Source organism: Candoia aspera, chromosome 3, assembly GCF_035149785.1.
Source record: "Candoia aspera isolate rCanAsp1 chromosome 3, rCanAsp1.hap2, whole genome shotgun sequence".
Classification (NCBI taxonomy): domain Eukaryota; kingdom Metazoa; phylum Chordata; class Lepidosauria; order Squamata; family Boidae; genus Candoia; species Candoia aspera.
In genome coordinates, this window is record NC_086155.1 from 120818828 (window position 1) to 120843524 (window position 24697).

A 24697-nucleotide genomic window follows, 5' to 3' on the forward strand; every position below is an offset into this window, starting at 1 on the left:
GTTTTATTTCCAATGCATTCAATTATCTACCTCTGCTGTATAAAAGTTATAATATTAGCCAAAGTTACAATTTGGCAGCAAGTTGTGGACAATTTTGGGGAGCCACCTAAGTCTTGCAGTTGGTTCACCTCTGATATAGTGGATTTATTTTTAAGTACAGTCATAATCCAAGTGCTTAAGCACTTTCCTCTCCCCGTTTCATTTAGATATTAGTTCCAACCATATTCATAAGCTTTTTCTTATCCCCATCTTTTTTTTCAAACACTGGGAGGCAATACTCACGGAGTTACAGAAATCCCTATATTCTCCTTCACCTAAAATATACAAAATACTTGAAAGATAAAATCAGTAACAGGTTATTGACAAACGTATATACAGATCTTAGCACACATATGAGCTGCAAATATATGAAGAGTAAAAAGCATTACTAAAAATTCTTGGACTTCCCTCTAGTAAAAAGTATAGAGTTTATAAGTAGTATATTCATACCTTAAAAAGCAATGAACATCTCAGTAACTTTTATTCATAATGCACTCCTTAAATTTTAAGTTTCACACTAAGTTCTAAGATGAAGATGAATACTATCAAGCTAAACTTTGCCTTGGACACATATAGAGAAAAAGAGGTAAACAAAGAGGTATTTATATTACAGAATCAAATTGCTTTATTGATTTTTAAATTACGTCCTATATTTTTATACACTTAATTGTTTAAGATATCTTGCAAATCTAGAAAAAAAAACCCTCTAAAATTCATTAACAATCACAAGATCAAAATACTGCATGTTATCAAAGAGTGAAATAACCAATTATATTGGAATCTTGATTAAAAAATCCTGTTTCATGAAAAATACTGGTGTCTAAATACTGGTAAAGTGGGATTCTTAGTATTTCAACCAACTACAATTTCTTGGATTCTTCTGGGGAAGCCATGACAATAAATGTAAATATGTATTTATATTATGTGCCTTATGAGAACACTCACTGTAATACGAATGTTGTAATATTAAATTTTGAGAATAAAGAACAAATTTGCTATGTGATTGTTTTTTTTCTTTTTCAGTAAGATCTATAGAATGAACTGTGTAGGGTAGACACAAAATTCAGATTCAATAACTTGTGCCTGGCTTAAGGATAGAAGATAGTTTCAGTAGAAATTTACTGATGAAAATACGAGACTTGAGATGTAATCAGTGCTGTGAGAAAGGGGGAACTGTTAATACAAGTTATTTTACTTTCAGTCAAAATGCAGAGAAAACAGTACGTACAACACCCATTACTTAGTTACACACTGACAACTGCTCAGTATTTTTATGGATCTGGAATATGCTAGAGGCAAAGTGAACTTTTTTTTAACTTAACTTACCTTCATATTTATTTTGCTTGCATGAATTTAATTCGACATAAATAGTGCAGACGTATGGATAAGGAGTAAGAAATGCATCACCATGCATAAACCTCAAGTCTGACACTCTTTCCCACTTATTTAAATCTGAACAGTATTCTTAAGATGCAATATAGGCAGTAGAAGGAATAATATGAAAACTCTATGATTATTGTTAGCATTCTATATTCAACTTAGCCCCATGGCAGCAAAAATATAGTGCCAACGCCTACCATTAATAGTCATATAAAGTAGGCAGAAAGTTAAACATTTGCATATCATTACTATTCTGCATTACAGAAACTACTGAAGTCCATCTAATTTATTTGTGGTAAAAACATTTCAGGGCAGCTAAAAAAAATCAGGTTAAAAACCAGAATCTGATACGCAGATAATTTAGAGAAGTAATTGAAGGATGACACACACCTTAATTTTTTAACTGATCAGTATATCATGTAAACAAGTCTCATTTCTAGTTTCCACTCTTGCAACACTACTCCTGTTATCTTGCTCCACAGGTGATTGGAGGCAAGCACCACAACTTTAGGAGCTTGTTTTTCAGGGCAGGGTTTCTAGTAGTTAATTCCTGGCATAATAGCTATGGGTGGGAAAAGAACAAAATAGGAAAGGAAGGCAAGATTACTCCAAGGACAGAAGCAACACTTAGGGCTCTTCCTCACAGCTGAGCTCAAATGCTATTCACCGATCCTTGAGCTGCCACGAAAGTATGCTAGCATAGTATACTACCCTACTGTCAACTTGCTATTCTGCCACACTCACAAGAACACCTATTTATTTATCCATAGCCATCACCAATCATTCTATCTAACATGGGAGGGCACGGGGGCCTGAGTCTGGATGGATGCTTCAAACAACAGGTTTAGCATCTGTCAAGTTGCCCAGTCTAACAGGCAGCAGGAGCTAAGGAGGGGCACAGAGTGAAGTGAGATGGGATTATCCAAATGGTCCTCCCAACCCCTCCTTTGTGCCTGTTACCTGTCAGTCAGACTATATTTGAGCAGGGGCATAACATTCTTGTGAAAAAGTGCTAAACCTGTGCTTAAAAATATCTTGGCTGACAGGTAGGGAGTGTGGGTTGAACCAGAAGTGAGTGACTGAAAACAAATGAGCTCCACGCTTGTTTAGTGCAGGAAGACAACAGTGATGCTGGCAGCAAGTGACCAAGGAATCCACTTCTGACTTCATGCTCAGCAGCACTTAGAAGCAGATGTTGGATGGCCAGGGAGAACATGTGCAACTAGAGCAGACTTCTAAATTAACAGAACTGTGACCGCCTATAGTACCATAGTCATAATTATGGCATCTAGTGCTACCAAAGCAGGAATTAAGTAGGCAAATCAGCACCCCACTACTACCAAAGCCAACCTATAACCACGGTACTTTGGATCAGTAGCCCCAGGAACCGTAGCTACATGGGACATGGTATCAGAAGCACTGACTAGACAGGGTAACAATTGTAGCATTCATGCATAAGTCCTCAGAAATAGTAAAAATCATAAATACAGTAAAAAAAAATACAGTCCCATGAAACTCCTTGTCAGCAGAAGTAGCAGAAAACCTGTCTTCACTCAAGGATACAACTAGCAGCCCACAGCTGGCCAAAACAGGTACTCTTCCCAGTTTAAGTCTACCTTCTGTGTAGCACAGGACTAGCTCTCTTTCAAAATAAGGCTAATGTCATTTTTTAAAAAAAGCATATCTAGCACTGTTAGTGTAAGATCAGATTATTGCTACGGAAAATACAATTCAGATATTATGCATGCAGATGCCTATAGTCTCCCCTGCAGGCCAAGTCAAAATGATTATGAAGTGCCTGTGGACTAGAGGGAAGGGGTCATGGCCAAAACTGCCTAAATTGGACAACAGGCCTGGGGGGATCCCAACCCCAGACCACATCAGCAAACAAATGATTAGGGAAGGCTGCCAGAACATATCCATAGGAAAAAATATGAACAGAAGAGGGAAAATACCACTGAAAGCAGGAACAGCTAAGGATGACTTTAAGCTGCCTCAGATATGGATTGGGGATGAGGCTAAGGTAATACCATGATGATTTGACAGAAAAAAACAAACCAATGACCACAAAGTATTTGTGGGACAAGGGAGAAATTATGAGGAGATAGAAAGTTGGCATTTTTTAGTTCTCTGATATGAATAACTCTTTGGTCTGTTAATGTTACTATTTACCTTTGTTCCCAATCTAATTACTGTATAGGTCACTACAGAAATGTACATTGTTCCAAGCTTTTCTGGATTTCTAATGCTGTCCTAATTTCCAATTTAATAACCATTAAAACTGATTGCATTCCTAGTACATAGTACCCAGTATCTTTTCAAACATGACTACATGTGTGTATTTTATTGCGTGCACCTCCCATGACACTTCAGCAAAGGATCGTTACCTTGTCATGGTGCTGGAGCTTGAGCACCTCAATGATGCCATGAGCTAAACTGTGAAGGGCCACCCAAGACGGGAAGGTCATGACAGACAGGTCAGACTAAATGCGATCCCTGGGGAAGGTAATGGCAACCCACCCCAGTATTCTTGCCATGAAAACTAAATGGATCAGTACAACCAGAGATATGTCGGTATACCATTGGAAGATGAGACCCCCAGGTCGGAAGATGGTCAAAATGCTACTGGGGAGGAACAGAGGATGAGTTCAACTAGCCCCAGACGTGATGACGCAGCTAGCTCAAAGCCGAAAGGACGGCTAGCGGCCGACGGTGCTGGTGGTGAACGGCGAATCCGATGTTCTAAGGATCAACACACCATTGGAACCTGGAACGTAAGATCTATGAGCCAGGGCAAATTGGATGTGGTTATTGGTGAGATGTCAAGATTAAAGATAGACATTCTGGGCATCAGTGAACTGAAATGGACTGGAATGGGCCACTTCACATCAAATGACCACCAGATCTACTACTGTGGACAAGAGGACCACAGAAGAAATGGAGTAGCCTTCATAATTAATAGTAAAGTGGCTAAAGCAGTGCTTGGATACAATCCAAAAAATGATAGAATGATCTCAATTTGAATTCAGGGCAAGCCATCTAACATCACAGTGATCCAAATATACGCCCCAACCACAGATGCTGAAGAAGCTGAAGTAGAGCAGTTCTATGAGGATCTGCAGCACCTACTGGACAACACGCCTAAAAGAGATGTTATTTTCATCACGGGAGACTGGAATGCTAAGGTGGGCAGTCAAATGACACCTGGAATTACAGGTAAGCATGGCCTGGGTGAACAAAACAAAGCAGGACATAGGCTGATAGAATTTTGCCAAGACAACTCAATGTGCATAACAACACTCTCTTCCAGCAACCTAAGAGACGGCTTTATACATGGACTTCCCCAGATGGACAACACCGAAACCAGATTGACTACATCTTTTGCAGCCAAAGGTGGCGGACATCTATACAGTCGGTAAAAACAAGACCTGGAGCTGACTGCAGTTCAGATTACGAACTTCTTCTTGCACAATTTAGGATCAGACTAAAGAGATTAGGGAAGACCCACAGATCAGCTAGATATGAGCTCACTAATATTCCTAAGGAATATGCAGTGGAGGTGAAGAACAGAGTTAAGGGACTGGACTTAGTAGATAGGGTCCCAGAAGAACTATGGACAGAAGTCCGCAATATTGTTCAAGAGGCGGCAACAAAATACATCCCAAAGAAAGAGAAAACCAAGAAGGCAAAATGGCTGTCTGCTGAGACACTAGAAGTAGCCCAAGAAAGAAGGAAAGCAAAAGGCAACAGTGATAGGGGGAGATATGCCCAATTAAATGCAAAATTCCAGAGGTTAGCCAGAAGAGATAAGGAATTATTTTTAAACAAGCAATGCGTGGAAGTGGAAGAAGACAATAGAATAGGAAGGACAAGAGACCTCTTCCAGAAAATTAGAAACATCGGAGGTACATTCCAGGCAAAAATCGGTATGATCAAAAACAAAGATGGCAAGGACATAACAGAAGAAGAAGAGATCAAGAAAAGGTGGCAAGAATATACGGAAGACCTGTATAGGAAGGATAACAATATCGGGGATAGCTTTGATGGCGTGGTCAGTGAGCTAGAGCCAGACATCCTGAAGAGTGAGGTTGAATGGGCCTTAAGAAGCATTGCTAATAACAAGGCAGCAGGAGACGACGGCATCCCAGCTGAACTGTTCAAAATCTTGCAAGATGATGCTGTCAAGGTAATGCATGCTATATGCCAGCAAATTTGGAAAACACAAGAATGGCCATCAGATTGGAAAAAATCAACTTATAGCCCCATACCAAAAAAGGGAAACACTAAAGAATGTTCAAACTATCGAACAGTGGCACTCATTTCACATGCCAGTAAGGTAATGCTCAAGATCCTGCAAGGTAGACTTCAGCACTTCATGGAGCGAGAATTGCCAGATGTACAAGCTGGGTTTAGAAAAGGCAGAGGAACTCGGGACCAAATTGCCAATATCCGCTGGATAAGGGAAAAAGCCAGGGAGTTTCAGAAAACACCTATTTCTGTTTTATTGACTATTCTAAAGCCTTTGACTGTGTGGACCATAACAAATTGTGGCAAGTTCTTAGTGGTATGGGGATACCAAGTCATCTTGTCTGCCTCCTGAAGAATCTGTATAACGACCAAGTAGCAACAGTAAGAACAGACCACGGAACAACGGACTGGTTTAAGATTGGGAAAGGAGTACGGCAGGGCTGTATACTCTCACCCTACCTATTCAACTTGCACGGAGAACACATCATGCAACATGCTGGGCTTGAGGAATCCAAGGCTGGAGTTAAAATCTCTGGAAGAAACATCAACAATCTCAGATATGCAGATGATACCACTTTGATGGCTGAAAGCGAAGAGGAACTGAGGAGCCTTATGATGAAGGTGAAAGAAGAAAGTACAAAAGCTGGCTTCCAGCTAAACCTCAAAAAAACCAAGATTATGGCAACCAGCTTGATCGATAACTGGCAAACAGAGGGAGAAAATGTAGAAGCAGTGAAAGACTTTGTATTTCTAGGTGCGAAGATTACTGCAGATGCTGACTGCAGTCAGGAAATCAGAAGACGCTTAATCCTTGGGAGAAGAGCAATGACAAATCTCGATAAAATAGTTAAGAGCAGAGACATCACACTGACAACAAAGGTCCGCATAGTTAAAGCAAAGGTGTTCCCCGTAGTAACATATGGCTGTGAGAGCTGGACCATAAGGAAGGCTGAGAGAAGGAAGATCGATGCTTTTGAACTGTGGTGTTGGAGGAAAATTCTGAGAGTGCCTTGGACTGCAAGAAGATCAAACCAGTCCATCCTCCAGGAAATCAAGCCAGACTGCTCACTTGAGGGAATGATATTAAAGGCAAAACTGAAATACTTTGGCCACATAATGAGAAGACAGGACACCCTGGAGAAGATGCTGATGCTGGGGAGAGTGGAGGGCAAAAGGAAGAGGGGCCGACCAAGGGCAAGTTGGATGGATGATATTCTAGAGGTGACGGACTCGTCCCCGGGGGAGCTGGGGGTGTTGACGACCGACAGGAAGCTCTGGCGTGGGCTGGTCCATGAAGTCACGAAGAGTTGGAAGCGACTAAATGAATAAACAACAACAACCTCCCATGACAGTACCATCATGTTTTTCCCCCTCTATGATGTGGGAAGAGTCACATACGTGGTCCTAATGTCAGACTGGTTTGACAAATCACATTTTCAGGTTATTGTACACCAGTAAAAGGATACATGGAAATATGATCAAGTGTTCAGTTGTAAATGGGCATAAATTATCAAGGTTTCCAAGTATTACTCGAATAGCACCCTGAAAGAGTCAGAGAGAGATCTATGTTAGTGTTTGTAAATTTATGATAATTAAACAGGGACTAGCCTATCCAGAGAGTTCCTGCAAAAGATTGTTCTTACACTTTAGTTTAAATCTAATAATTGCCAGTAGATCTTCTTTCTTCCTCCTTCCTTCATTAGCAGAAGTATTACTTTTAACACTAACACAGAGTAAAAAAGTTTAACATACAAAATACCTCTCTGAACTCCATAGGTAACCTATTTTACCAAAATTCATAGTAATACATTAAACCTACTTGGATATTGTTCAATAAGTTAAGACAATAATTAAGAGATATTAATGCAACATTTGCATACATACCTGGCTTGACACAGGTATTTCCAAACCAGAGTTATTTGTAAATCATGAGTACTTTTTAAAAAACAAAACATATAGCTATTCAAAAGAAATTGCAGAAAATAAGAATACAGATATAACCACTGTGGCATAACCCATACCAAGAAATTCTGCAGTAGGTTCCATGCACTACAAAACCATTTTTTTCTGTAATTCCTCCCAATTAATTCCCAAATAAGTATAATCTCTAAGGATCAGCACTATTTGAATAAAACTGATTTCCCAACACAAAAAGGATTAAGTAAATTCCACCTCCACCACCTGATACTTCCTGACATAAACAAATATTTGTTTCATATCTCACCTGTAGTTCCTTACTGACAATGCTTTCATCAAGGTCAGTATTAATGCTGTGAAACAAATGTAATAGAAGATGACTGAAGAAATCAAGAGAAATGGAAATAGCATTCAAATTGTCATTACTTCAGACTAAAGATCCATCTGTTGCATTGTCAGTTATTACTACAGATATATGGCTATTTATGCATTTATCAATCTTTTTTGCTCCAGCATAAACTCAAGGAAGTGACTAGAACTTTTCCCTTTTTGATTTACATCAGCCAATTACTTATTCTGTCTAAATTTTGGATGAAAAAAATGGTTGGCTAGATACAAAATATGCTGAAAATTCAGAATTAAAAATATTAAGTAGCATGCTGGCTGAGTAGGATACCAGATCTGGGTTGTAAAGTTATAGTTTTCTATATTCCTTGATAATGCCATCAGGATTTTTGTAGCACAGGTATGATAGCCTTATTGCTGAATATTTCCACATATATTATTTCAGTAATTCTTACAGCACCCTATGAGGCAAGACATTTTATTACCCCATATTGCATATGGCGGAATGAGACTGAGAGGATAATTTACCTAACACAACAGAGTTCAGAAACAAAATCTGAATCAAAGATTTCCAGTTATACATATTCTCTTAATCCTTATAGTAGAGCAGCCCTAAATTTGCATCTTATAATTTCAAATATAATTCTTGAATTTTACAGTTCACTTAAATTTGAATCAATATTTTATTTCTGCTTTGTGTCTACTGACAAGTGTGAAGAATTTTAAATTAGTAGAACTATCACACTTACCTAATTGTGTTGCCATATTTGATCTTAAATTTGTATACATTCAAGCCAGCATGAAGAAACCTTGTCTCAGGCACTGGATATGTAAAGGGTTTCAAAGATGTGTGTTCTAAAATCCAACCTGCTAATAAATAAATAATAAGAAACAAAACTTACTCCATTTTAAACCTGATGCTATTCATAGACAAAGCAAAAAATGTATCACGATAAAATTTGGCTTTAAACACCTTTCCGTAAGTTGCTGTTTTATGGATATAACAAACATTAAAATATTTTAAAATATGAATATTCTGGAATGTATTTTGATCTATTATGCAGGTTTCAACTGCATACGGACACAATATGGGTCATAAACTACAATAAATAATCCAGCTTGTTTTGTTTTTCTAAATTTTTAAACCGTGCTCATTCATACATACGTACATAGTTCCCAAGAACCATTGCTTTTTAATCATTACTTAGGGATATTCATATTTTTTCTAATTCTTTTTGTAAGAAAATGAGAAATTAATAAGCATGGAAACTAAGTCGATCTGTATTCTCAGACTATTGCTGGCAGGTCCAGGATCGTTAGAGACAACTGTCTTATCTTAAATTTTAAAGCAGTAGCTGTGCTATGAAGATAAGCACTAAATATTAAGTCATACTGTGATCCATAAGTGAAGTGCTGCAGAACACTGGTTAACCTTTAATTTACTAGGAACCTCATCTAAGCTTGTGGTTTTTACAAAAACAGTGATCCAACATTTGATATTATAATCAAGAAAAACATTAGAATTTTTAGAGCACAGTGCTATTATACAATATTTGCAGTTATTTTTCCAAAACAATGCAACTAAAAAAAAACACATATTCACCAAGTACTGTATTATTAACCTTCTTAAGCCCATTCTTAGTGGTATGGGGATACCAAGTCATCTTGTCTGCCTCCTGAAGAATCTGTATAACAACCAAGTAGCAACAGTAAGAACAGACCACGGAACAATGGACTGGTTTAAGATTGGGAAAGGAGTACGGCAGGGCTGTATACTCTCACCCTACCTATTCAACTTGTATGCAGAACACATCATGCGACAAGCTGGGCTTGAGGAATCCAAGGCTGGAGTTAAAATCGCTGGAAGAAACATTAACAATCTCAGATATGCAGATGATACCACTTTGATGGCTGAAAGCGAAAAGGAACTGAGGAGCCTTATGATGAAGGTGAAAGAAGAAAGTGCAAAAGCTGGCTTCCAGCTAAACCTCAAAAAAACCACGATTCTGGCAACCAGCTTGATTGATAACTGGCAAATAGAGGGAGAAAATGTAGAAGCAGTGAAAGACTTTGTATTTCTAGGTGCGAAGATTACTGCAGATGCTGACTGCAGTCAGGAAATCAGAAGACGCTTAATCCTTGGGAGAAGAGCAATGACAAATCTCGATAAAATAGTTAAGAGCAGAGACATCACACTGACAGCAAAGGTCCGCATAGTTAAAGCAATGGTGTTCCCTGTAATAACATATGGCTGCGAGAGCTGGACCATAAGGAAGGCTGAGAGAAGGAAGATCGATGCTTTTGAACTGTGGTGTTGGAGGAAAATTCTGAGAGTGCCTTGGACTGCAAGAAGATCAAACCAGTCCATCCTCCAGGAAATCAAGCCAGACTGCTCACTTGAGGGAATGATATTAAAGGCAAAACTGAAATACTTTGGCCACATAATGAGAAGACAGGACACCCTGGAGAAGATGCTGATGCTGGGGAGAGTGGAGGGCAAAAGGAAGAGGGGCCGACCAAGGGCAAGTTGGATGGATGATATTCTAGAGGTGACGGACTCGTCCCCGGGGGAGCTGGGGGTGTTGACGACCGACAGGAAGCTCTGGCGTGGGCTGGTCCATGAAGTCACAAAGAGTCAGAAGTGACTAAACGAGTAAACTGTATTATAGCAACTTGAGTACAGCACAGGAACACGAGCAAGGAAATCAGGAAACAGATTAGTAAACTGAACCAATTTCCAAAAACAAAATGCCAGGAATCAGAAAAGAGTATTTTTGTTAAGCATCTAAAAAGTCACAAAGTAGCATACAAATAGTTTAGTTCTCAAGAATTTTATCAGTCTGATTGATATGCCAAACAAGAGAAGTGAGCCATAAAAGTCTGCATTTTCCTCATATAGTGTAAGAAGAGGCAGCAGATTTCAAGGGTTAGGTGATAGTAAGGGCTGTGCAGGCTTCAGGAAAACTTTTGCTTTTTTTTCAGGGCTTCTATGTAAGCCTGAATAAAACATGCAGCTACTTTAAAGAAATCATTCAGTTAATGCAACTTTTATAGGAGCTGCACTGTTTTTTCAGGCTTGTGAGGAAGTCTGGGAAAAAAGAAAAGAGAAGGGATACTTTGATGAATAGGAGAGATGTGCTGCAGTCCTGTGAGGTCCGAAGCACTTTTTTCAAATCATATTTGAAGTGTGCACCCAGCCCTACTGAGTACTACCTTTAAAACCCAGGCAATATATCTTCATATCAGCAGAGGGGAAACAACAGTGGCATTTCTCCTTTGAGAACTGCCAAGACTGAAACTGCTACACCCTACAATTGCACGCAAGTACATATGAACACGTGATTGTCTTGCCATGGATAAACTGATGCTATGAGATAAAAGTATCAAAGAAAATTATGAAACCAGATTCTTTTTTGCCCCTTGGCATCTATTCATGCCTCATACAGAGAAACTTTGTCCAAATGCTGCCGCACCTACTTAAACGTGTTCTATTATACCAATAGTTTAAATGTTGTAAATGCTTCCTCATGTTTATACCACATGAATCCTGCCTGAACCTTCCATACCTCTCTCAGGTACAGAGTCCCTGAGTCCATGTCTGATGCTATCATGCTTCAGGAAGAAAGGTTATTTCTCATCCTATGACTTTAGAAGTAGTTTTTAACACATGCCACTGCCACAAATTCTTTCATCTCACCATCACCTACACAGAATGTTCTGTGGAAGAGCATTAACTGAATTGTAGATTATTTTATGCATTAATGCTGCTTTATCTTTATGAAGCGAATGCCAGGGTAAGTCAGTGACAAAACACAAGACAGCTGTGCTTGGCCAGAGGACTATCAAGGGCAAGGGTGCCCTCTTCTGGAAACCTCAGACTTTATTCTCTCTTCTCCAAATCAGGACATGAAACATTGGAGAAGCCAAAGTTGTCCTGAAGCCAAATCCATCCTAAAATAAAATACGAATCAATCCTATAAGCTGAGATATGTTTTACAAATCAATTGGAAATACTTCTAAATATTTTTGTAGTTCAAAGAGCACCTCCAGATCATATTGTTAAAACCAGTCATATGATTTTTCCTGGTTTTGGCTCATATGTAGGACAAAACTTAACATATCTATTTGGCTCCTAAACATTTTAAGCTTGCCTCCTCTAGTGAGAATATTGAATCATTGGCCTCAAAGATCCCCCTTCAAAAAATGAAAATACCACCCAAATACCACCCATCTCAGGTTATCATAGGAAATTGACTACATTAATTGTAGTTGGCTGTATTAGCCTTTGTAATTTTATTTCCTTTTCTATTCACTGTCCTGACTCAATCAAGATTGAGGCAAGTTAGAAATTTTATTTAATAAATAAATAAAGTGCTGCTCCCATCTCCCTCAAAATTTCCCTACCCCTTAAAATCAGATTCCTGATTTAAATGATCAGAGGCTGATTACTCAGATTATAAAACTCTTACAGCAAATATCTTTATTTTGATTTTGTTTACATCAAGGTACAAACTATTTTTAATTCTCTCTTGCACTCATTCTATATACTTAGAGACTAGATCTATTTATATATAGAATAGAGCTATGTCTATTTCTATCTATTGCATATTGATACAGTTATAGGAAGAGACTGAGGTTAAGATAGAAATAGAGACATATTTAACATATTGTTTGTTCAGTACACTTGTAAAAACCCTAGGCAGTAACCACATCAATCTCTTGCAGAAAGAGCAAGTGTTTTGTGGCACCTTAAAAACTCATTCTTTTATGAATAAATAGACTTTCATGGACCACAGTCTATTTCACTAGATACCTAGTACATAGTCCTGATAAAAGAATATTATGTGTAAGGGACGGAAGAGAGGAGTTTAAGTGCCAAGCTTTTTTGTTATTTTTACAAAAATGTTATTTTGGACAGTCTTATAAATAACTCTCACTTAATGTACAAAATTGTTCTTCACCCTCAATCATGTCCTCTACATGTAGGGAAGTGTAGAGAGAAACTTTAAAAACATCTGTAACTGAATTCATCCTTCAAAATATATGAGCAGCACCATAGAATAAAAGACTAAATCTCCTTTCCGATCTTTTTTAACCTCCTTCCCAAGCCTTTCACTCTTCAAACTGGCCAGTTTTATCTACTATTCTATTTAGTAGGTGAATTTTGCTTTAAGTCAATCTTGATTCTTGGTGACTACATGGATAAGTCCATCTGGCTTTCTAGCCATCATTCTAGAAGTGGTTTACCATTGCTTTCTTCCTGGGGCTGAGAGAAAGTGACTGGCCCAAAGACACCCAGTCAGCTTCTGTGCTTAAGGCAGGATTAGAACACAAGTCATCCCTCTCTTAGTCCAACAATTTAGCCACTAGACTAAACTGGCTGTTACTTGCCAATGTACCACATGTAGAAATATCTGATATATATGCTTTGCATCTGGGCATTTTTCATGGGAGAACCTATACAAATTAAATAAGGATTCAATCAATAATGGCTAACCATAATTTACTTCCAGGTGTGGTTCAAGGTGTTAGTTGTTACTTATAAAGCCTACATGGCATAAGGCCTGGATACTTGAGGGACTGCCTATCTCCCCAACTGATCTGCCCAGCCAATTCAATTCTGCACTGTTGGCGCCCTCCGGGTTCCTTTGATTAAACAATGTTATATCTCAGGACCCTGGAAGCACACCTTCTCTGTAGCAGCACCTGCCCTCCAGAAGGAGGTTCCCCCCAAGATCCAGATGGCCCTCATTCTGCTGTTGTTCAGAAGAGCCATGAAGACCTGGCTCTTCATCCAGGCCTTTGGCAAGGGAATTGAGACCCCTCACTTCATCACACTTGCCATAGTTTATCTTTGTCTTTATTTTTTACTGGTATTATTTTTTTGATTGTTGTGAGCTGCCCAAAGTCACTGGAGAGTCAGGCGGTATACAAGTTTAATTTATTAATAATAATAGGGTTTGGAAGAGAATATGTCATTTATTATTTGGCAGTAGTCTAGAGAACTATTGATTTAGCAAGGACGAACCTGTGTCTATTTGTAGCTCTCTTGTTTCAGGAGGAACTGCACGTAAGCATTTAACGTTAAATGGCTAGCTAACAGAACAGCTGCTATCATGTTTCACATATGGTCAGAACATTCTTCCATTTTTTTGATGTACTATGATGTACTCTCAGACCCCTGAAGGTACATTAGAAGCAAGGAGGAGTAATTTATTTTCTTATTCTAAATCTTTTGTGTACTATTTCAAGCCACAGATGCACTGCTGTTAAAGATATGTCAGAGGTTTGCCCCAGAAGCCATAAAGTCACTTCTGGGTCTTCTCCTCTGTCATGGGTTGTAAAGGAGGGAGGGGGTTAGGCTAATTACTACTTGGGAAACAGAGACATCACAGAATGACCCAGCGAGATGAAGCCAAGCTGTTATGGCTAGCACCTTATCAGAAAACAAACATCAAGGAAGGCTGCTGGAAGTTACGTTGTAAAACCGAAAGCAGTTGTAAATATTCAATGTCAAAAGAAAGGCGGGAGAACGGGGCAAGTAAAAGGAGGGAATTGGGGAATCGTATTCACTTGAGTCTTTGAATGGGTAGGGAACTGTATCTTAAATAAAGAGATCCTTTACTGAGACCTGAATGGCTTCCAGAGAGATTTCTTACTATTAGGATATCTGAACCCATGACCCTCACAAGATAGTACTTCATAATCCAAATAAAATATAACATACAAGTTGAAATCAGAATGGTGGAACAATATAGCTGTCCTCTATTCTCAGATGCAGTTCAGAAAATGCATCTGTAAAAACCCATCAGGAATATACATCTAGAAATTCAATCAATTCTATAGTAGCAAGAAAAATATAAGATGATTTAGTATTGACCTTCATTTGGTAACAGCACAAATTTCTTATGATGACAATGCTATAATTCTCACAATTCTAGTTCACAAACAAGCAGTACTTTTTAAGCCTGTTTATTCAAAGGTTTGTTCTTCTGCATTCAGTAAAATTATTCAGTTCATATTTAATAAATGTTGATGTTATGTTTTCATTGTAAATCATCATGAAATTGATAGTAGGTGATACAAAAATATATAAACAAAACTTGCTCTTATTTTGGGTAAGCATACATAGGATTGCAATCTTAACAGCTATAATTACTATGATCCTTAAGAAGGAATCATTTAAGTTTAATATACTATCAATGTGATGTGTATCTCACTAAAGAAAAACATGTTGTGCATTCCAATCTGTCCTCCAGATTGTATTTTCTGTCCAAAAAAATAAAAAAACCTCCTTCCCCTGTGGCTTGCTTTTAGGACTAGTCTTTCACAAAGTACTGAGTAAAATGTGTTCCAAAAATGCAGTTCTATCTCTAGCTGAGATGGTTTCAGAATCTGGTTACCTGGATGGACAAAGGAACTAAGACAGTTAATACTTAAGCTGCATTAAGATATGCAAACAACTGCAGATAATTAATGTACTTGTAAGTAAAACCAGCACCAATTGGAGCCTACTACAGTGATAAAACAGTAAAACAGCATGTGAACTTCAATACTTTCTACTTTTCTCACATATAAAATGTTATATACTGTACGGGTGTATGTTTTGTACCCACATTTTAATATTGCATTGTACTCATTATAACCTAGCATGGTGTGGTGGTTAAGGAGTTAGACTAGGAGTTGATTGACCCAGGTTCAAGTCTACCCTCAGTCATGGAAGCCCACTGTCTGACTTTGGGCCAGTCACTCTCTTTCAGCCCAACCTACTGACAGGGTTGTTGTTGTGGTAAAAAATTGGAAGAGGAGCACTGTGTATGCCACCTTGAGCTCTTGGCCCTTATATATGTATCTATCCTCTCTTCTAATACATGTTGCTGAATATATAGGGCTCTGGTAGCAACCTCTGCCCATAGGAAGCATGGCAACTTCAACTAGCATCATCTTTATTATGGCAAAGAGGAACACTTAGGAAACTGGATAAAGCATGATGAATTTCAAGCATACATCAAGTCTTCTATATGTTATAACACTAACATCTTTGAATCCAGCTTTAATATAAACCAATCATCCTGCTCTTCAGGCAATACTGCTTTTAGCCCAAGTGTAGATATAAGCAAATTAAAGAAAAAATATGAAGAATGCAAGGTAAAGAAAAATATTTCAGAAATAAACAATTTGAAGAAGATCTATAATCTATAACTTTAATCACTGGATTATCAACCAGGGAATTGAAGAGAAAGCTCCTATAAAGTGTAATTCAGACTGGGAATCAGAATGGGAATGGGATTGTGAAAAGCATCTGCTTCCTTAAGATAGACCAGGTTACTTCTTTGAAAATGAGAGTTTTAGGAAAGTAGAAGAAATAACCAGTAATGGAAAAATGAACATGCCAGATTTTTATGATGCTAAGATGTACTATAAAAAGCATTATCCTAAATTCTAGCTGTAAAGAAAGGACAAGTATATTCACTATCTGTTGAAACACCAGGAGTCCTTAAAAGAGTTAGGTATACATAATTAAGAGACTTTCTGGAAAGTTCTTATTAATAAAATATGAATGACTTGAGGAGAAAAATCTTGCATGCTTTCAATATCAAGGACCACTTATTCTTGTTCTGAATGCCTACATTTAAGTTGCCAGCAGACACTGGTTCCTAAAATAGATTTGGAACCTTACTTTGCGGTTATTAGTCAAATAGGACTATCCGAAGTGGTAAAAGTGATCAAATTATTAAAAAGGACAAAGGAAAGCTGTACATAAATGTTGCTTAAATGTTTGTTATTTCTTTATGTAATATCTTTTTGCTTGATAATATACATTTACATGTAATTTTCAGAATTTTTATAAAAATAAGGTATAAAGGGGAAAAGGGGGAAAGGGAAAAGACTCTTGGGTTTTAAGTCAATTTCTAGTAGTTGCAACCAGAGGCGAATATTTACTGATATTGATAGTCACCACTCAGAGATGCCATCTCCTATACCCAGATTCATGTCTATTTACAGCCTGGTATGACAAGCACCATCACATTACCATATCTCTATTTCCCTGCTATATGTTTTATGTATCATGCTAGCAATTTTATTGGACAATGAGATAGGGTATCAGAACAAACTGCTGGCTCCTTGTTCTTATAAATAAATGGGCAACTGATTCTCAGAGGTCATCAGAACAGCAGTACAGTACTTCTATTTGGTGAAATGAGTACCACAGAAGACCCAAGCAGTCTTTCACCTTCCTTCTTTTTTTCCAAAGCTGAATTCTTACAGTAAATCAAATCAAATCAATTTTATTCAGTCATAGGAATCACAGCTAATTAGAATTAAAGGGAGAAACACTTAAAATTCTAAAAAATCTAAGAAAAATTAGGAGAGATAATATGGCATACTGTACAAACTATAGAACAGTAATTCTTACAGTAAAACAACACAGCAAAACCAAAGAGCATGTGTGTGTGTACTGGAAACTATTCTTAAAAGTATCTTATTGGCTTGAATTTGCTGAAAAATGGGTGTTTAATTATTGATGTGTTTTGTAAAATTTTATTTGCTCCAAATGCAGATGCTGTGAACAGCTTTATGTGGGTGAATTTATTGTATTATTTGTTTTTAACTTTGTTAACTCACTCTTGAACTAAAAAGTGCTTCCTAAGTGCTTACACAGGGGGCAGGATGGCTCAGCGGTTAAGATGCCAGGCTTGTCAACCAGAAGGTTGCAAGTTCAGCAGTTCGAGACCCAAGTGCTGCGTGATGGACTGAGCTCCCACACTCACCCCAGCATTTGCCAACCTAGCAATTTGAAAGCATGCAAATGTGAGTAGATAAATAGGTACCGCTTCGGAGGGGAGGTAACAGCGTTCCATGACTGTCGTGCTGGCCACATGACCGTGTTCGGCCATGAAATGGAGATGAGCACTGCACCCCAGTGTCGGACATGACTAAATGGGAACCTTTACCTTTAAGTGTTTACACAAGATCAGTGGTGAAACTGTTCCTGCTTTTGTGATGCAATCTAACTGCAATTACTTAAGGAGCAATTACTGACCGAAGTCATTTAAACACATTTCTGAATAATCATAAATGGAATTGGACTACAAGCCTGCAATTCCATAAACTTTCACTGCAAAACAACAATACTCAAGCTTATTCCTAAATAAAATATAGGAAAGCTATAATGATAATCACATTAAGCTGTAACAACAATTGTTGCAATAACTTAAGGAATTCTAATAAGTATTTTATAAGTTTTTCACTCCTAAGTCTCAGCCACATAATTTGACCATGCCAAATTCATGTGAAGCGGTGGATTGTAAGAAATTTGACAGATGGGCAAATGGAAATTGGAAGTAAATTGTTTTCCTCATGCATCTCTCCTTTTCCCCACAAAACTAATTCTGTTTCTTTCTTTGGAAATCTACTAGGAGAGAAATACAGTAGCTAGAGGAAAAATAGCTAAAGTAGAGAGAGTTCCTTCCTGATTAGGATGTGCTTTAAATAGCTGCAACCCTACACCAGTTATATTAATGTGTGGGTTGGAGATCACGAAGCAGGAAAATAGGATCCTGGGACCAGATATGACCATTTGGTAACCACTAACCAGGTATAGAGCCAGTTTGGTGTAGTGGTTAAGGCACCAGGCTAGAAATTGGGACGCCATGAGTTCTAGTCCTGCCTTAGGCACGAAGCCAGCTGGGTGACCTTGGGCCAGTCACTCTCTCTCAGCCCTGGGAAGGAGACAATGGCAAACCACTTCTGAAAAACCTGGCCAAGAAAGCTGCAGGGATTTGTCCAGGCAGTCTCCGAGAATCAGACATGAATAGCAGCTGAGCAGTTGTTCCTATGCTTCAATCTCAGAAGCCTGAGGAGAACAGGGCAACGTCCTGCCATGGGAAGCTAGCCCATTCATAACTTCTTCAGGACTTCAGTGTAGCCAGAAATATATTGGTTCCACTGACAAAGAGAGATAATGCTATAGCTGGGATACTGATTCATGAGCAACACAAAGATCCACATGGAAATGCTCCAGCACTAAGTCTAATTAATCCTTAAGACTGAAGTCAGAAACACTTTCAAACCAGACAGTCCTCACTGTGGTGAATTTCAAAGCACTGGGAACATTGCACGCATCAACCAGCACTCCTTCCAACTGCACACAAAAATCAGCATCTTTCCTTAGTTATCATGTTACTTTTTTTGCTTTGGTGAGTTTTTTTTTTTTTAAACTGTCCAGTTGCTGTGCAGGGAACTGTAAAAATGCCTCGATGGTGGGTCAAAAAGACCACTGAAAGGATAGCATAGCCTGCAGCTGTTTACCTGCTATATGAAGTGGGGAGTGTTAATTAGGCAAGAGACAGGATGAGACAAGAGTTGCTGCCAGAGAAAAGAGCCAGTCCTAAGCTCCAGCAGTCCTAAAGTAAAATCATCTTTGCTACAGTTTGTCTTATTTATGCCATAGCTAAGCCAGAAGTAGGGACGCGGTGGCGCTGCGGGTTAAACCGCTGAGCTGTTGATCGGAAGGTCGGCGGTTCGAAACCGCGCGGCGGGGTGAGCTCCCGTTGTTAATCCCAGCTCCTGCTCACCTAGCAGTTCGAAAACATGCAAACGTGAGTAGATCAACAGGTACCGCTTCGGCGGGAAGGTAACGGCGTTCTGTGTCGTCATGCTGGCCACATGACCCGGAAGTGTCCTATGGACAATGCCGGCTCTAAGGCTTAGAAACGGAGATGAGCACCGCCCCCTAGAGTCGGACATGACTGGACTTTACGTCAAGGGAAACCTTTACCTTTACCTAAGCCAGAAGTAATTCAAATCAGCTGTCTAACAAGAGGCTGTCAGATCTAAGGACCCCAGAACCAGTCTGGAAGAGACATAAGGACATGTGTGGAGAAGTTCCAGTGGCTCAAAGGCTGCCCTCCAAAAATAGGCAGGACCAAGGTCACATTTTGGGAGGGGGGCACAGGGGTTTTGAGTGAAGTCCATTTAACCTCTGCCCAGACATCATCATCATGCCCAAAATTTTAGATTCACCCATTTTAGGTTGCAATTCAGAGTCCATAAAAAGTCTGCTAGTGCAGACTTTGAGCCCCCCTGCTTTAAAAGATCCCATATTATTATTTTCTCTAGTCTGCCCTTTCTCTTTACTGGGAGAGTAAAATTACTTTGGCATGCAAATCTCTGCAAAGCAAGAGGGTGAGAAAACTTGTTCTTCCTGAATCAGACATGCTATGGTACAAGATACAACTGTACAGGTGATAAAAATACATCTTTTCGGACTTCAGTTGTGGAAGAAGTAATAACACCAGCTTTTCTTCTGTGCCACACGTTTACACTCAATTCATAGAATTATCAATTTGCCTGAAGCAAGAATACTTTCACCCACCCACCACCACCACCACCACCACCACCACATTAAGCAGTATGAGGTTGAAGAGATAATATTGCTCTTAAGCTTGTAGCTGGTCTGGAATTCTACAGAAGGTAGGTTGAGGAAAGAGGAGAGCTAGAGATATAAATAATTTGTTCAAAGAGTGTTGAAAGAGGTGGCATGATAACATTATTGTTCATAGTACACATACTCAACCCACTGTTATTTCTAGTCACATGTCTGACAGCTTTTTGTGATTTGTCCAACAGCTGCAATACTGGTTTGGACAGAAACTACTGATCAAAAGAAAATAACAATCACCACAACTAATGCCTCATCTGCATCACTTTCAGCTTATACAAAAATGCTATCTGTCATCAGCCAACAGCTACAAACCTTAATGCCCACGTTCAGGAGATCATGCCCTCAAATCAGACGCCTAAAATTCTAGCCTTAATCTTTAGGTATTTGTTTTGAAAATATCTTTGTGTCTTCCCACCAAGGGTATTTTTGTTAATGCGATTATTCATAATCAGTTTTCCATCCTAATAATAACACATACAGTAGATGCAGAATAATGACTTCACTAGATTAAGAGGAATATAGCCACAGTAAAACTAACAGAATGCTATTTTTTACAAACAGGAAGATGCATCTTCTTTGAAAAATGAAATGAGGTTGGTTGATTCTCACCAAATTTTATATAAACCATTTTATTTATTTGGTTTATATTTACTTCTCTGCTCCAGCAAGCACTCAAGATGGCTAACAAAACTTAAAAAAAAACAGAATAGAAAACTTTAAAATACTGATTAAAATAAACAAAAAATTCAATACTAAATTCATCTAGCAATAAAAAGCCTGGTGAAAGAGATGTGTCTTTATAGATTTCCTAAACTGTGAGAGAGTGGAGGTCAACACAACTCCCAGGTGAGTGCACTCTTTTTATTCGAGAATGTTTGTGTAGATCAGTGTTTCTCAACCTTGGCAATTTTAAGACGTGTGGACTTCATCTCCCAGAATTCTCTAGCCAGCATGGCTGGCTGGAGAATTCTGGAAGATGAAGTCCACACGTCTTAAAATTGCCAAGGTTGAGAAACACTGGTACAGATGGTTGCTTAAGAGAGGCAACAATTTTAAAACTGGTATTGTAAAATGTATCAGCATTGTATAAAGGCAGAGACAAGGCAAGGCACATAATCAGGAAAACCACTTATGTGGGGCCCTCTTCCATAGTGGGAAAGAACCTATTATCTCAGTTATCATCAAGCACCTAATGAATCCCTCAGGTTTTCAGCAGATGCATGAGGAATTTCCCAAGGATCTGGCAGGCAGTTCCAGACTCTGGTCACCCAGTGGAATAAGGGAGTGTCAAGGATGCCTGCCTGGACTGCACTAGAACAACCTCTCCCCATTTGTAACTCCATTGCAGTCCCTTGATTTGCTAAAGAGCTCAGAGAAGTGAAGTGGCTGAGGAGATACCTAGAACACCATTGGAACCCATCTGGAGTGTGACTGAACACTGTTCAGCGCATGTTCAAGCCTACACCGAGGTGTTTTGAACAGCAAAAAGATGTTGTTTTGCCACCCTGATTGTGTCTACTGAATGCCACCCAGTCCGGTTTAAAGCCACTCGCTTTGTCTTGGGGAAAAATGATCACCAAGACCATCTGCAAGCCCACTGTGAAGAATTGGCCAATGAAACTGCTCAGATTTGAGAAGGGTTGGGCTCTAGCTAGGCAGTGCTAATAGGGATGCTTGGGATTTCATATTGTGAGTGATCTAGAATCATTCTGAATCTGTGAGTTCTGGAGAAGCAGATAGTGACTGTAGTTTCAGCTTCACCACTCTCCATTTGGATCTCTGCCTCTCATGGTTGCTTAGGTCTCCTATGAGGTGACAGAGGGTTGGATTTGGACAGTAGTCAACACCTATTTGAGTGAGAGGGTATTTCTGTCATCTCAGAAAGAGGCTATGATGCATCCCTGCCCATGAAGCCTTCACTCAATCCCAACTGTTTGGGGTAATTTTAGATGTCTCCAACCTTCTCCTTCTTGGAAAGATTTAGAGACAATGGTGGCCACTGACCATGATATCTCACTGAATTGTTTCCAAGGAATTAGAGTTGTTTTGCAGTGGTTCTCCTACTTTCTGAAAGGATAGTTTCAATTGTTGGAGAGGAGAAGAGTTTTGGCCAGAGACCTCTGCTCTGCAGAGTAACTCAGGGCTCTCTTTTCTCTTTTTATGGCCATTTATGTGAACTGGACCATCTGTTATCTTTCTATTATGTAAGGGAAAAAAAATAGGAGGTACAGTATATGGTGATATTATGAGCCAAGTCAATCAGTATCCCAGTAGGTATCACTACTCCTACCCACACTATTCTGCAAATTTGCAAAACCAGTTTTTACAGCTTATCTCTGAAAGAACAAATACAACTAAAATTGCAGCAAGTGACTACTTGCTTGGGACCAAGCCCCACTGAATCCAGTGACCCTTGCTTCCAAGTAAACATGCTCAAGTTCACACTGCAAGAGATTACACACACACACACACACACAGCGCCCTAGTTAGCTACCTCAGAAGGGCAACAAGCATTACTCTCCAGTTTAGCTGAAGGGCAGCAGTGAAGGTGGAAGTTGTGAAAGAATTAATGCTGGACTTTTTTTCCAGTTTTTCCGATTTTTCCTTCTACAGCAATTGTTCTCTCCAGAATTATATGATAATTGGAACAAATGTTAGGTTTTAAAAAACAGGAAAAGCAATTGCCAGTAAGATTGAAGGGTGATTTTCCTTCAAGTACATTTTGAAGCTAAGGAAGAACAGGAAAAACAACTGGCTTGAAAACACTTTGATTTCTTCTCCATTAAATTTCTTTCCACATATATAAATATTTCCTTTTTTTAGTTAAATTTTCCCTCCAGCCTTGTATGAAGCTTAAAGGAAAGAATATTCTACCAAAACCAGAAAATTGGGCAGAAGATACTAGCATATTTGTTCATCCTTGTAGTCTCTGAATCTGACATGAATGCATTAAAGAACTGGCTGGTATACCTATGCGTAGTTCAATGTGGTGTGCAAGCCCTGGATATTGAATTTATACTATAAACCCTGGATAAATGGGTAGTGTGTATACAGTAAGTTCTCCTCTGATAATATTTTTATTTTATTTTCAGAGAACGATATGCCCGCCTTCAAAATAAAGGGTTGAAGCTTCCAATCTTAAATACCAAATAAGAAAGTGTCCATTCCAGTTTGCTTCTGCACATGGAGTAGAAGGGCACCATCTCGGAGTGGGTGGGCACTCAAACCGTTTACCTGGGCCATTCAACCCTGACTGTGTCCACACTAAGAAAACCAGGCTGCTGGGAATTTACACACACACACACACACACACACACATAAAACAAAAAGCTTTTTTTCCAACAGCTTATGTTTTCATCCCTTTTTAATACTGTTAAATTAGTGATGCTGGTTCCTGCCAGTAGCTGGTTCCTGATTAGACAAATGAGTATATTATGTAGAAAAGGAAGACATATATTGTGGGAAAAATGCATGTATAGGAAAGGTAAAGTGCCCATTTGTGTTTTTACTGTAGATAAAGATATTTCTGCTTAGCCATATATAAGGAAGTTTGCCATAATTTTGAGATAAGAGAACATCTGAACAGGGTGTGAAAAATAGATGTACATGACAGGAGGAACAAGGTATGAAAAGGGCAGATGTTCATGCTGATATAGCAAAGGATATTGTAATGGGCTAACACATTCTGATTGGCTAAATTTTGGCTGAAAGGCCTATAAAAGCATGGAGAAAATTAATCCCTGGCATGGCTGCCCACTCAAAGAAATCTGAAAACTTCGGGTGAATAAACATGTTTTGACTCTCCACTTATCATCTGGTGATTTCTTATTAAATTCCCAGCTTGGGAACAAACAGAGAAAAGGAAGGAGTCTCATCCTTCTGGCAATACTGACTGGAGGGAAAATAAGAAGAGCAAAATGGTATGTGTATGAGAGTGTAGCCTTTCTCAACATTTTGACCCTGGAGGAACCCTTGAAATATTTTTCAGGCCTCTGGGAACTCCTGCACATTCAGGCTCAAATATAGGCCACAAGTTACAAAATTATTATATTCTTTCATGTGTAGGCCTGTATATATGCACTAACAGTGTTCTTAAACTAAAAATAAAGAATGAAACTTACCTCTTTAATGTGAGGTTGCCTAAATTTGAAATAATTTTTTAAAATAAATCATGATCTCCCAGGGAACTCCTACTGACCTCTCATGGAACCCTGGTTGAGAAACCCTGGTGTAGGAGATGGGGAGTGGGGTAAAGACAAAAGATCAGAAGGAATTCGCTCTCCACACCTTAACCCACTTACCTTTTTCCTCTACTGCCAT

The 24697-nt window shown here is 38.8% G+C and overlaps 1 protein-coding gene across 1 annotated transcript; it reads right to left on the reverse strand.

Moving 5' to 3' along the window:
- MAJIN (membrane anchored junction protein) lies at nucleotides 1–24697 on the reverse strand. The gene is made up of 6 exons (XM_063299932.1): nucleotides 24679–24697; nucleotides 8679–8796; nucleotides 7892–7937; nucleotides 7134–7209; nucleotides 1366–1491; nucleotides 1–314 (listed from the first exon to the last, which is right to left on the reverse strand). The coding sequence occupies exons 1-6, from the start codon at nucleotides 24695–24697 to the stop codon at nucleotides 226–228; spliced, it is 474 nt and encodes a 157-aa protein (XP_063156002.1). The 3' UTR covers nucleotides 1–225.

Coding starts and splice junctions, on each gene's coding strand:
- MAJIN (XM_063299932.1), bottom strand. Junction 7,210..7,891: donor TTGTCAGTAAGGAACTACAG/GTGAGATATGAA, acceptor TGACTCTTTCAG/GGTGCTATTCGAGTAATACT. Junction 1,492..7,133: donor ACACTTGATCATATTTCCAT/GTATCCTTTTAC, acceptor AATACTGTTCAG/ATTTAAATAAGTGGGAAAGA.